The following is a 15,509-nucleotide window of genomic DNA, read 5'->3' on the forward strand; positions in this document are numbered from 1 at the left end:
TTCTTAACCTATATTTTTCAAATAATATTGAATATAAAATGTAATATCATTTTACATAGCTTTTTATCTTCGCTTTCCATTACAGCATAAACATGACTCAATACCGCTCAAAATGCGTAAAACAATATCCACACACAATAATAGTACGATACTCCGCAGATTTATTTGAACCAGACATACAAAAAATTGTATATATTAAAAAAATAATAAATAATTAAAAATGGGTAAAATTGTAAAAATATCAAAATATAAATAAAATATGTTTAGCTTCATTTTCTAACTATCAAGTTTAAGCTTTTTTTTTTATTTAACACGTTATATAACATTAGTTTGTAAAAAAAAAAGCAAGTGCTGGTATACTCTAATGTCTTTTTATTCTCAATCACATTTCTGTCATATTGTTTCAATACAAAATGGCTATTTTCAAATTAAAAGAATTTTTTTGGAAAAAATCAAAAATGGTTTTTGACTTTTTTATTTTAGATCATTGTAAAAGGTAGGCTATTACTTATTTGTGATACATTACAATGAAAAAAATGCACTACAAGATCTGCACTATTTTTTGAATCACAGATAATGACTTTCCAATAATTTACATACTGTACTCTTACTTAATTTCTTCCATAAATATTAATGTCAATTAGATAAAGTTAACTTTTTGATTTTAGATATCGGCTTATGATATTAATCAAAGAACAGTATATATTTAAAAATATATTTAATCATTTTATACGGTTTATTTGGTAAATATTTATGAAAGAAAAAAAAATAATATACCTAATATAGATATTTTATAAAAACAACAATTTAAACAAATAAAAATATAATTTAATTATTGATAAACATTTTTATTATTGTCATGCATACATCATAAAGGCCATAGACTAAAGATTGAAGTTTTCGGAAGCTTTATATCATTATTTATCGACATATTTTTTTTTTTTTGTGAGGAAATTGAAATACTATATATATTTAATATTTGAAAGTTCTGAAATTATATTCATCATAATCTTTAATGATCATAGTAAAGTCATTTTTGTATATTTTAAAATTTGTAATTGCTCGAATTTGTCCTTAAAAGTTAATATTTTTTTTTCAAACGTGTATTTTCTTACAACTCTAGAATTGCTATGTTTCATCTACAGCAATCTAAATGTTTGAGTTACTAATAACTTCTCTGATTACAATATTAAAATTTCATTTGAATATTAGTAATGATATTATAATTGTAAATCTTATAAACCACTTGTTTGATAAGATAGTTTATGTGAAAATGTAGCAATTATAATAATTTCACTTGTATAACTAAAAATGTTTATAAATCAATGATTATACAAATTTTTTTTTAATTAAGGCTTTACACTTGAAATTACCTAAACATTTTGAAATTTTATTAAATAAATATATTTACGTAAAAATTGTATTCTTTAACTTGAGTTAAATTTAAATCTCTACCTATGCAGTTATAATAACTATTTAAATATTCTTTATAAAATTTGAACTACATTTTTGTTTATTAATTTTTTGATTATTGATGGTGGCAATATAATTATTATATTCTTTATTATTCTCTAGTTAAATTAAACAAAAATTAATTTTAAATCCTTTTCATTTTTTTTTTAAAAAAATTTATCAATTTCATTAGATTTATTGGCTGTTATTTGCAGAAATTTTAATAGTGATATTGGTACAAAAATTACAGATTGTGCACATTTTAAAAACAAATTATTATTGATATGTTTTTAATTTGTTATTAGTTCAAAGTATAACATTCTTATTTTAAATTTAATATTTGTATTAATATTATTTTATTTTAAATTACCTTGCTCAAAATCTATGTGCTGATTTATTAGTACAAAAAGGCAGGTGGCACTAAGGATGGAATTCTTTTTAAAACATAACATGAACAAACTAGTGTTTATATGTATATATTATACATACATCTATTTTTTTCATACCTAAAATAGTGATAAAAAGATTGTGGCTTAACTTTTTAGTGAATAATTAAACATGCTCCTATTTTATTCTGATTTTTAGGTAATTCCCTTAACTTTTAATTAAGCAATAAAAATGTATCATTAATATTATGCATAACAAATAACTAGATTTGATTTTAGACACCCTTAATATATTATTATAACAAACAACCAATTATAGAATATGAATATGTAGTATGTTTTGAATCTTTTTGTGAAATACATATTTACAAATTTTGTTAAATTACTTACAATTAAAACACACAATCAAAGTATTAAATAAACTTGACTACAATTACCACTGAAATTTATATTAAATAATACTTATTTAAAGTTGTGTTAAAAGCAGGATACTGAGTAAATATCGGTATATTTTGATGACCTGAAATAATAAAAATATTTATAGGTCCACTTGCTAGAAAATCAGCAAGTTCGGTCATACTAGTTATTCGTGTATATGAATAATATAAAAAAAAACTATGATACAATAGTACTAGGATTCTGTCAAATAATAATAAAAGATGAGAAATGGTGAAAAATGCTTTTATTATTAAAAAAAATATGTATTGAATGTTAAACCCAAATTTTAAACAACCAAATACTAAGTAAATAAACTTAAATTAGCATAAATACATTTTTTCTATTGGATTAAAATTTAAACAAATAAATAATGAAAAAATCCATAATTAATTAGTTACTTATCAACATAAATTGAAATATTAATACATTTTAAGAATACACTATTATTAAACTGTATCAGTGAAATAAAAATTGTATTTATTTTATGAAAGTATATTAAGTGCTAACATTTGAGTATTTTATTTTTATCTGCAAGGTATACTTGTTACATATAATAAAATAATAAAAAAATTTAAGATATTTACTATAAAATTTGATATAAAATAAAAGTTCAACTTATCAATCTTATTCCTATTAATACAGTTAATTAGTTTTATTATAATCAGACTCATCAAAACTATCGCAGCACTCCATTAAATCATCTAGAACAGATAATCCTCTAGGTGGACCAGCATCTGATAGACAACTTTTTTCATAGTTTTCAATCAAATCTTCACAATCAAGATTTTCAATAGGTTCCCAAGAATTTTCCGTATCACTGTGATCTTTCCATTTGAGAAAGTATTCCACCTTGTCATATTTTATACGCTTGCCTAAAATCTTTTCCACAACATAGCCCTGGTTTTTCTTTTCTTGTTCTTTGTGATTAGAATTAAAATCTGTTTTATTTTCAGTGACTTTGTTTGGGCTGTAATTAAATTACATCAATATGTTGATTATTGAAACATAAAAATAGATCTATTATTTATTTGAAATAGGTTGCTGCGGATGACAACCAACTAGTGTTACTAAACTTTTTATTGTATACGTGTAACCTCTATAAGTATTATGGCTTACAAATCATATAATTTGTATGATATTATTAATTTTATGCTTATGATTCACTGCAATGTTTGACACGGAGAGCATTAACATGACGTCATAAACCATCTATAGGGGTAGTTTATGTAAATAAGTCATTAGCTTTAAGACATATTCATGTCTTATGTATTTGTATACATACATGCAGTAAAAAGTAGTTTTTTTTATTATTATTTGTTCGTTTGATAGGTATATGATAACAAGACTGCGACCATCATTTGTGTACCAATTGGTCGATCCTGATAGTTGATAAAAGCAAAAACGCGCATAAATAAGGTACTTAAGTCCGAAAACCATCGTAGACAGGAGGCAAAGACGTATGTGCATTGTATAATATTCTACTTGGTCACTTAAGACTACAAGGTAAGAGAAAGGCAATGCTTAACACTTAATACTGTCAACTCTCAAGTTACGCGATTGGAAAAGTGATGATAGGCATCCATTATAATTTCGAAATGGATTTCGTGATTTATTATTTGTACGATCGAACATTTACCTATAACCACCATCATCTACATTTGGATAATGATGACGGCGGCGACATCACCAAAATATCCGATGAATTACGAGATATGAATTTTTTTTGAAAAAAACTATTCGGACCTCAGTCATGTGCAGATTATATGGGAATGGATAACATTTGCAATCAATGAAAACTGCGAAAAAAATCCGAGTTACCGTAAATTCGGAAGCTCGTACATGTGCATAAATATTATATTTGTTACTCACCTGGGATTCATATCGAAGAATTGTCAATGAAAATTTCTGAAATGAGTTTACGGAGTTGAAGACGTTAACCGTAAGGCGGAATCGAAGTAAATGAAAGAAAACAGTGAATCATCGAACGACAAACAACAGATAATAGAACAAATACATACAATCTCAACAACTTAATAAAAGACGAAAAAAATGGTATTCCCGCCAATGACTTTGATTAGGCTGCCTACCACAATACAACACTATAGAAGGGACGCTCACCATTCAATGTTCATTTTCTATATTTCGGAACGACAAGCTTGACGGTATATGGCATGATGTTACGAACACTTTTATCATCGAAATTGAATGCTCCAGACAAGCACGACATTTTTTTTTTTTTTTTTAAAGTCACTGTGTATTAATATGGAATAAATAACACAAACATTAGACATGTTCACTTAATGAAAAAAGCAGTGTTCGGAACGTTAACTAAAAAAATTGATTTGTTCACGTTCACGCTCAGTACTCAAAAAATAAACGCGTTCATTGGGTCGTTAATTTAATTTTTTTAATTTCTTTTTACGAATCAACCTGCAGTAAATATTAAAATCCATAAACATATACGACTCAATCCAAAAATAAAAATACAATTTAGAATTTATAGTATTTACAATTTATAAAGTATCTGTATTATGTTTTTAATATCTGACGTGATCTTTGAGTTACATTTTGATAAGAATTTCCTAGTGATGAAATTAAGCAAATACTTGGGCACTATGCACACAGCCGACCAGTTGAAAAAAATCATTCTTATTTAAGACTTAAATTCTGGTGGAATCGAAAATATGATTTTATTTTCTAATATATTCATCTGAAACTTTAAATATTGAATCAATAACAGTAAATAGGTACTTAATAAATTAATAATAACTAAAGGGTAAACTTGTATTAAACTGAATGAATTTGGATAGTTCTGTAGGAAATACAAATAAACTCTTTAAATCAACATTTTCATTTTTTAAGAAATTTAAAAGTTCTTGATCTGAGTTCATTATTTAATAAAAATAGAATTTTGTTGACAAAGTCTGGTTCAAATCTTTATTTGAACCAGAATCAGAATCGCTATCTGAATTAATATCAGCTACTTCATTTTCAGAACATGAAAGCTCAGTTTTTAAAAATAATTCTGTATTCAATTTGTCGTTAGCCGATTTAATTTAAATATTACAACTGATAATGGTAGCAATTTTGTTAAAGGATTTAGGGTTTTTGGAATTAATAAAAATTATGAGGAAAACTTATTCGTTGAAAATATAAATAAATATCAGAAGAAATAGAGCTAATTAATTTAACTAGTATAATTGAAAATGCTGAAGGTGGTGCAGAAAATGATTTTGTAAATAAAGATAAGTTTGTCATCTCACAGACGAGTCATACTATGAACTGGGTCGCAACTAATGATCTTGAAAAACGGTTCAATGAAAATGAAAGAAAGGCCGATGTTCTTCAACTCAAAAACTCTACAGAAAACTCTTTGCCAAGTTAACAAAACTTTTGTTAAAACAAAATCAGTCGACAATTGTGGTAGAAAAAATCCATGAAGTAATTAATGTGTACTTGAGAATACCTAGTTAAACAAGAAGGAATTCCACATATGATGCATGACTTCAACTAAATAGAATTATAAATGGACCTGGTGGCTTAGAAGAATTGAACTAAGTCCTAGATTTTAATACATTACCAAGAATATTAAATGAAGAAGCTATATTCATAAATTAATTTTGTGATATATTTGGACCAGGTGAAAAAGCTATCTACAGTGTACATACTAATTATATACATATTTGATTTTGTATACATTGTATATGGGATATCTGCTACCAACTTTACTCGCTTTAAAGAACAAAATTAAAAGTAGACAATTTAAACCTATGACACATTGAACACTTCTATTAGAAGCTATTTTAAGATCAATATAAAAAAGGTTTGTATGATTAAATTAGAAAATTTAAATCTGGGAATAAGACATGCAGTGATCACTAATTCTTTTTCCATCCATATGTTATCAAATCTAAAACACAGGTAACTTAATAATATTAACTAAGTATAACCGTTAATATATTCAATTAATAACTAGTTACTTTATATTTATATTATATATTTCTTTGGCTATTACATCAAAAGTAAGCCGACCTTTTATCACTGCACAAGCTAACCTTCTCTAACTAACATTGTTCTATTAATCAAATGGGCTATTATGCCAAGGTAAAATTTTTTACCTTGGGTCCAACAATCTAAGGTATCTGATATATATTCAATATTTGACAGTGTTTTAGTAATTATTATCTACCATTCAATTAGCTGCAGAGTTTAACCGTGTTTTTAATGTTTTTGAGCACACTACACTTAATGATTTTGGTAGTCCCAACCTTATTAAATTTAAAAATGCTGGCTTGTCAACAATATTAATTGGCTGTATATCATGAACAATAAAATTAATTATTGCTGAGTCTAGTTGCTTTTGGGTAATTATTTCATTCCCAGTACCAATTCTGTGTAATGTAGACTGTACGAGGAGATTGCTTGATTTAGCATCCATAAGCAGACTTTTTTGTTACTGTGTCTTCATCATTTAGAATATTTTGTAAGCAATTCGTAATTTCCCGCATTTGTATCGGCTAAAAACTCGGCATACTTATATAGATATGAACTTTCTGAAAAAAATTTAAAAAATCAGTAGGTAATTAGTATTTAGATTTTAAGGTACTTTATTGTTGACCTACCAAAGAGTAAATAATAAAATTACCTACATAAATAAAGTAGGTAGATAACTTCCCAGTAAACATGCCAATGTATATTATATATAATTTATTATATCAAAATAGCTATTTTTAAAGTGTAATAGATGTTCTTATTACGTTCCAAAATAAGTCTAAATGAGACAACTATTTTAAGTCTCTAAGTGAATATTGTTAATATGTATTTAAGATGGTTTTTTATTGGTATACAAACTAGCATTTTAGATGTATATAAAATATCTATTATTTGTATAGGATTATGATACATGGCTAATTAATTTAATTTAATTTAATATAGTCTTTCGTCTTAAACTATAATCTTTATGTTTACAATTATTGACTAATAAGTCCACTTATTTACTATTATACATTTTGAAGTAAATGTACATATTTACAGTTGGATATTCATTAAATGTAATTAATAAATTAAAAAATACACAAAATTAATTTATTTTAATAATTATAAATAAATAATAACTAATAATTGGAAAAGTGCGCACTCGCATAAAATACAATATATAATATGTAAATTATATCATGATAAAATATAACAATTAAACATGTTAAGTCAAAATTAAATTGTTGTGATGAAAGCTTTTAAGGTTTTTTTTTAATGATGTTTATAATGAAATTTACATTTATATTTAGTAAATTAAAATAAAAAAAAAAAACTGTTACAAATTATTATATTATAACAATACACTATATACACTACTTACCAACCACAATACCACTTAATATTATTATTTATTATTTTTATATTTGTCCCGGATTGATGCTTAGCGTAACCAATTTTTAATTCTCCATCTAACCACATCTTCGGATCCTGTTGGATGTTTCATTATAGTTACACCTTGAAAGGTTAAAATAATAGTATATTTAATTTGGGTAAGTAACACTTTCAAATTAAAAATGGTCTTACCAAGTACAATGCTAAAAATTATCAAATCTTTGAAAGCATGTTTTCCAGGGTATTGGCCTTCAAAGTGTAGTTAGATGCACAATGGTCTGTTAATAATGTTCTTAATACCAATGCGGTAGTGTCATTTCCTTGATCTTCCCCCACACTGCTGTAATCTACTGATCTAGAGTTAAAATTAAATTTGAATTACTGTTATATTATGATAGTTTTTAATAATTAGGTGAGTGATTTAATTAATACCATTAATTGTCGTGAAGCAGACAATTGCAATTGTTCTTTAATATCACACACTTCAGCTATAGATTTAGCAGGTAGAATGAAATGTTCAGAACATTTTCGTCTGAATGTTGATTGTGGTTAGATTCTCCATTGCTCATGATTAATTTTGTTAATAACCTATTGGTTATCGGTTGACCTCGTACAATTTTTTGGACCAACAAAATTTGCTGTTGTAATAAATGTATTGTAGTATGAGACAAATCCAAGGCTCCGGGTGATGAAGGCTGATACTGTTCATTTTCTACAAAACAAAATATAAATATGTAACACATACCTATAATATGTATGACATTTATACTTATCCAAAAGAAAATATTTACCTTCATTATGAGATTCATTATAATTTTCAAACATTGGTGGTGATAAACAATTGTCAGAATTTGTTTCTGTTGGTAACTGATCTACAATACATTTGATATTAATAATTGACAAGTCAATAAGCAATAACTTTATAACATACATTATTTAATTTTAAATATCTTGAACAACAAGTAAATTAATTTGTGTCAAATTGAAATTGAATTATTATCGTTATTATATTTCTGTGGAACTGAAGTGGTGAAAATTGATGTGACTTTTTTGAACACTGGAGTGATAAGACTAGTTCTAGATTTTGTAAATTCCCTAACTTGATTTTGTGAAACTGGAGTTGTGATGTTAATAGGTTTTAATTTATTTTTTCTATTAGAATCATCTAATAAAAAACATATTTTTATGTTAAATAACACATGTAATAAGTAACTTAGCACATAAAATAATCTATACCAAGGGATCTTATCCAAATAGTTGGTTTGGCTTCTGGTTCTGACATACTTATCATTGATGGTAAATGACTATCTCATTCTGTGTCTTAAAGTTTCTTCTTACGCGTTCTACGACCACGGTTTTTAATATTTGAGCTTTTAGCATCATCATTATCGTCATATTTTGGTAATTGACTTCTAGCTTTCTCGTATGTTACTATAATTAAAATATATTAGGTACTGATAAATAAAATGTAATTTATATTAACAAATTTCTCGCAGGAAGTTTAATCACATCAGATGGATTACATTCATTAAGAATTTTAAATAATTGGGTAGATACATTAAGAGTGACACAATTAATTGAAACCCAATGTGGTAATTTACATTGAAGAGCATTTTCTTCATACATTTTACTACTTCCCTCCATTTCAATTTCACATTTAGATGAGGTAGTTTTAATAACACTTTCATAGGAGGTAATGTTAAAATCGTCTAAACTATTATGGCGTTATATTTTTACAACTAAATGTTCTGGCGTCGTAGTACATTTTATTATTTCAGGGACGTTTAGTCCATTTATACCATTTAATCGTCTATAACATTGAGCTCGACCTAAGTGTTTAAAGTCTTTATAAGGATGTTTAGGCATACTTACAATATCAATTTTAATTTTGGCGTGAGGCTGATCTTGATGTTATACACCGTACACTGCTAGGTCACAGTACATAATAAAATAAATCACAATACGCAGACACAAATTACAAGGTAGTGCGAAAGCTGCGAGTGACGACGAGAGTTATCAGACATTCTGACAAACAATAAATTAAATAAAAAAATACCCCAATGAACTAATAAAAAATTAATAAATAATACAAAAAGTATTAGCTATGGAGTAGAGTGTAGACTGTAAGTGCCACTGTGATAGCTAATATTGTTAAATAATTGATAAAAATTTGATAGTGAGATACACGGCACCTCCAATACAAATTACATGCTATGGTCTACTATAGTTGCCGCACTCCAGGGCCAGCGCTGCGCAGCTACTACAATGGCTTTAAAATATTAATATAATACGTCTAGTATACATAAATATTATATTTTTGTATTGTTTGTTCTATAAAAATCATGTAATAAAAAACATATTTTTATGTTAAATAAAATGTATTTTTTTATATGTCTAATACAAGTATTCTGCTATTAATTGTTTCTCTGCAACCACATCATTTGTTTTACTTTTATTCAATATTTGTAATTATGAAATATTTATTTTTTGTCATTTTCAATACTAATATATTTTTTTGATATTTTCATATTTTAGATTTTTTATTCCATATTTTAAGAAAAATTGATACATACTCATATATTGATTTATTTCTTAAAATTTACTCTGCTCCTTAATCATAACCTAAAGATTTTTCAAAAATTTTTGGATTATTTGGTAAAGACATTGGATAAAATTTATGGAAGCTTCAATTTTTCTTAGAACATACTATATTGAAGTTCTTTTCTTACTTTGAAAACATCATCTTCCGCTTCAAATCAAAGTAAATATTGATACTAATAGTTACATAATTTCTTAATCAACTGATATTTAATTGTTTCTTTTCTCTAGGTCTTACGCTTAATAACCGTAAAACTGGTATTGAACTTACAATGTCATTAGCTGGTATGTATTAAATTATTTTGATAATAATTTATATTATGTTACCTTTTTAATCTTATTGCTCGTCTTATTGTTTTTAGAGTTTCAAAAATGTGTATTGAACACATTATCTACTATGAAATATGACATAAATTGTTGTGTACTTACTAATCAACAAATTAATGCTAACATGAATGCATTACTGGAAAATTTAAACAAAAATGCAGTAATATCAGATGATGGTTTTAATGATTATGACTTAAATGATATACTTCCAATCGAAAATCATGAATCTCTACAAGAATTTGAATTCAAGCTCCAAAAAAAAAAAATGAAAATAATTTTAAAACTATTATAGTAATGACACATATGAATACATTTAAGATGTATACTTCATCTACACAATAAGAGCTTATAAAATAATCATAATATTTTTTATTATTTAATTTTCAGGTACACAAATTGTCATTGCTTGTTACTAATAAAAGTGTAGGTGACTCAGTGAAGCGTTTATTGTCCAGAATATTTGATGATAAAGTTCTTGAAAGTTACTCAACATATGTCTTTAAAAAAAGATTGAGATTTTCTTCATTGTATACTTATCAACTTCTATTTGGTAATTATAATTTTTAGCAGTTATAGAAAATGATTGATACTTTTTTAATTGAACAATATATTTATAACAATAACTGAAATGTTTATTACCATTTTTTGTATACATCTAGTATGTTCCAAATGTATGAAAATCAATGCAATTTAGTTTTTTTATTTTTAAAATCTTAATTGCAACTCAGAATTTATCATGGCGTATTAACGAAAAAAAGTTAGAAAAGTTAGTTGATGCCCTAATGTATATCATATTCAAACTTAATGTGTTATTTTATGTAAAATTTAAAAAAATACTGTTATCTTTAACCCTTATTTTAACATTTTAATTTATAATTTTAAACTTTTGGTATATCTATGACGGCAGCGGGCATTTAGGTCTTATAAGAAAAAAATTTATCGAATAACCTTAGTTAATTAACATTCAGTACTAGGTCCAGATTCACATTTATTTTAATTAGAAAGTTAAACAATTAAAACATAAGAATACAAAGTACAAAGTAGTGTGAAAACTGCGAGTGACAACAAGAGTTATCAGACATTCTGACAAACGATAAATTAAATAACATAAAATATCCAAATTAAACTCATACTAAATTAATAAATAATAATATAATAATATTAAGTATTAACTATGGAGTAGAGTGTAGACTGTGAATGTCACTGTGATAGCTTATATTGTTATTTATTGATAAAAATTTGATAGTGAGATACATGGCACCTCCACTACAAATTACATACTACAGTCTACTACAGTTGCCGCACTCCAGACCCAGCGCTGCGCAGCTGTTATAACGGCAATGAAATATTAATATAGTACGTTTATTATACATAAATATGCTATCTGTGCTCGTCGTGCGAGAGATTTTCGAAATCATCTGCCATGGTGGTGATCGACGGTATTCTAAACAAGTTTATTTATAATAAAAATATTAATAATTAGAGGAACGGGTAGCATATTATATTAATACCAATCTGCACGCGTTTGAAATAAAAACCATGTATGAAAAACGGACCTCTATAGGTAATATGTTTGGAGCGAAAATTTAAATTATTACAGATTTGTTATTACTTTATATGGGATAGGACCTATACCATATTAGGTTAATAATACAACCTATACTATTGGTAATCGTAATATTATAATAGCACATAGTTTGTTAACATTTTATAGTAATGTAAAAGTTTAAACTTATAACTCACATTAGCATATATAATAAAAATAAAAATGAGTATACCATTATTGTACTTATATTGTATTTATATTGTACTTTATTGACTATTTCGAGATCTGTATGAAAAATAATAACATATACCAAAATTACCATAGTCAATTATTATGATATTACTAGATAATATAATATATCGATAAATAATAGTGTTCGGAAACAGGCCCGTAAAATCTTAATTTCGACCACGATTAGATTTGATGAACATACAGGTATTTCAGTATTTGCGCACTTAAGAAAAGTACGTAGGTAATGCTCTAACATAGAACCTATAAACCTCAAAAGGTATTATATCTCAAAAGAAGTACATAACACATACCTAGTGGAGTATCTCAAGTATCGTATTTTTCTAATTACATCTCAACAACTGATGCGTCAACAATATAATATGTACCTTACATATTGGCTTGTACCTACCTTGCTACCTATACATTATAACTTCTTAGTTGAGTGAGTATACTATTTAATAAATAATAATAACTAATAAGTTATCAGAGTAACATACTTTTACATTTTACTTAACATAAATTAAATTTTTATAAAAACGAACATTGTATAAATCATATATACTTAATAGTTAATAGTATATAGTGTACTGTATAAGTGCCTATATTTACATACAATATATAAATTAAATAAAGACAATATACTATAGATATAAACTCCGGAGTGGTAAACTGAGTCCCAAATAATTGGGTGGATATTGGGGCTAGGTAAATTTAGTTCGGAAAACTTTAATGTGCTAGGTAAACTGAGTCCCGAGTAATAATATTTTTCGAAAGAATAATTTATAAATAACGACGATGTACCTACTTAAAATAAAAAGTCTCTACAGTCAATGAGTACTGTATGGTGACTTTTCATCAATTAATGATTATCAATAATCGATTTGCTTACTTTAATACATTCAAATAGATACAAATATAAAAATACGTAGCAAAGAAGTAATTAAAATGAAAAAAATAACAATAGAAAAAACTTTTTTTTTGAGACAAGAAATGTTGAAATATGAAAATAAAAATATTTCAAGATTTGAATTCGTTAAGAACATATCAAATACATTTTTACTACGTACTTAATAACAACAAATAGTAATAAGTAAAAAAAAAATGACTTAAATAGTTAAATTTGTATATTACATATTTAATTGATTGTGATTTTTATGTACAACGTAATGAATTATATTAGATATTAAAAACAAAAAAAGCACATTTTTAACCATGCCAGTTATGTTAACATAACAGATAGATAGTACTAAGCCTGTAAAAGTGAGAAAGAAAATGTGCAGCCGTTTTGGAAACTAAACCTATTACAAACAGGGACTCAGTTTACCTTATACCTTTTCAAATCCGGGACTCAATTTACCACAAAACCGATATTTCGGACTCAATTTACCTAGCCCCGCAGAATACCGGTTAAACAAAAAAGTAATGAAAAGGTTTAATGCAAAGTCCACCAGCTTTATTTTCTTACCTGTACAAGACTACTAGCCCTAGGTAAATGGAAACTCTGCCTTTCCCAGATTAAATACGTTGAAATTGCTGTCGTTTATATTATATAGTTTAATGCGTTATTTAATAAATTTAAAAATAATTTAATCTTTCCAATATCTGAAAACAGTATTTCTTATGATAATATTATCAGTAGCCTAATATAGGTACCTAGCTATAATACCTATACTTTGACGAACGTGTTCGTTCATAGTGTTCTTTAGTCCGAGTGTTTATAATTTTATATTAAACAAAATATGTCCATAAAATTAATAATTGACCAAAAAGCAATTTATTGGTTTAATTTAATAATTATATGTATAGGTACAACAAAAACATAAAATATGAATCTGGTGAAACAATATGGAGGCGCAATAACAAAAATTACAATGCATTTATTAAAACTATTGGATCGGAGTAACATAATATTACTTAGATTAATTCAGAAAATTTTTAGACATTTTAGAAAATTAATATACATACCATCAATTCCAATTTCACGATCTGAAGTTATTTATTATTTTCTTCACTTATTCAGATGGCAACAAAAACGATTAGAGATGAAATTTTTCTATTTTTATCTAATTTCGATAGTGAAATTATTTTATATAATTATATTACAAATTAAAAACACTTACTCTGTATCTTAGAAACAATTTATAATATGTTTAAGTATTGCATCAAATTATTTTATCAGTTATTTATCTACTTATCACCGCTATTTTAATAGACATTATATTAAGACCTAATGTTTGTATACTGGGATGTTGAGTATAAAACATAACTTGTCGAGTTCGAAATGAGCATGCGGATCTGTCATCATCAATTAATAATGAATCCCAGAAAAAAAACGACGAATTAAAAGTTATGTAACGTAACTACGGCACCTGTATGGCTGTATGTGAAATTACTATATAGTATATCTACTGTATTTACTATTTATTAAGTAATAATTTTCCGTTTATAGCCCTAAGTCTGTATAAAATAGGACGGGAAATTATGTTTTTACGTACGGACACAATTCGTGTATAGTAGTTCAATATCGTTGGGACGCAGTTCAAGTAGAAATGTAATTTTGGGACATAATTCGCGAATCCTGTAAAGCGTTTTTAAGTAGGTACTTATCAGTTATCTTGTATTTACTTATTAAATAAAATAAATAATAAAATCTAAGTTCGTGGTTTTGATATAAGTGCTTATCTATAATATTTGTTTATCTATAATAATCATGTCACATTTTTTTTATAATAATAATATTTATTAATTTATTGGCACAAAATTAAAAGTTAAAGACAATTTATGAGTACCTAACAAAAGAAAATAAATTTCGTGCATTGGTTCTTTTTACAAAAGTGAAGCTTGTGCTGAATAGAGAAATGTGACATAGATATGTAAGTATTATTGTTTAGGACCATTATTATTAAAAAGTAAAAAATAGAAAGAGTAAGAGTTAGTTAGTTAGTTAATTTTGTAAGAGTTACAAAAACGACATAAAAAAGAAGAAAAATCAAAAATGATAATAGAACAATTATATAGCCCATAGGATATATGTATGTAAGCATGAGTAAGTAAAACGTTAAGTTTAGCCTATTTTATGGATTATATTATACTGACAAAATTAAAAAATTGAATACAATTTAAATTTTATTAAATAATAATGATAAACATTACTTTAAATTATT

General features: G+C 25.8%; 1 protein-coding gene and 1 pseudogene across 1 annotated transcript; both read right to left on the minus strand.

The window, feature by feature from the left end:
- Positions 1-2,783: 2,783 nt before the first annotated feature.
- Positions 2,784-5,405, minus strand: LOC113550504 (heterochromatin protein 1-like). Its single transcript, XM_026952378.2, has 2 exons — positions 4,146-5,405; positions 2,784-3,243 (listed from the first exon to the last, which is right to left on the minus strand). Exons 1-2 carry the CDS (start codon positions 4,154-4,156, stop codon positions 2,919-2,921), a joined length of 336 nt encoding a protein of 111 aa, XP_026808179.1. The 5' UTR covers positions 4,157-5,405; the 3' UTR covers positions 2,784-2,918.
- Positions 5,406-7,656: 2,251 nt separating this feature from the next.
- LOC113550497 lies at positions 7,657-13,876 on the minus strand (annotated as a pseudogene).
- Positions 13,877-15,509: the final 1,633 nt, after the last annotated feature.

This window comes from Rhopalosiphum maidis, chromosome 1 (genome assembly GCF_003676215.2).
Source record: "Rhopalosiphum maidis isolate BTI-1 chromosome 1, ASM367621v3, whole genome shotgun sequence".
NCBI lineage: Eukaryota > Metazoa > Arthropoda > Insecta > Hemiptera > Aphididae > Rhopalosiphum > Rhopalosiphum maidis.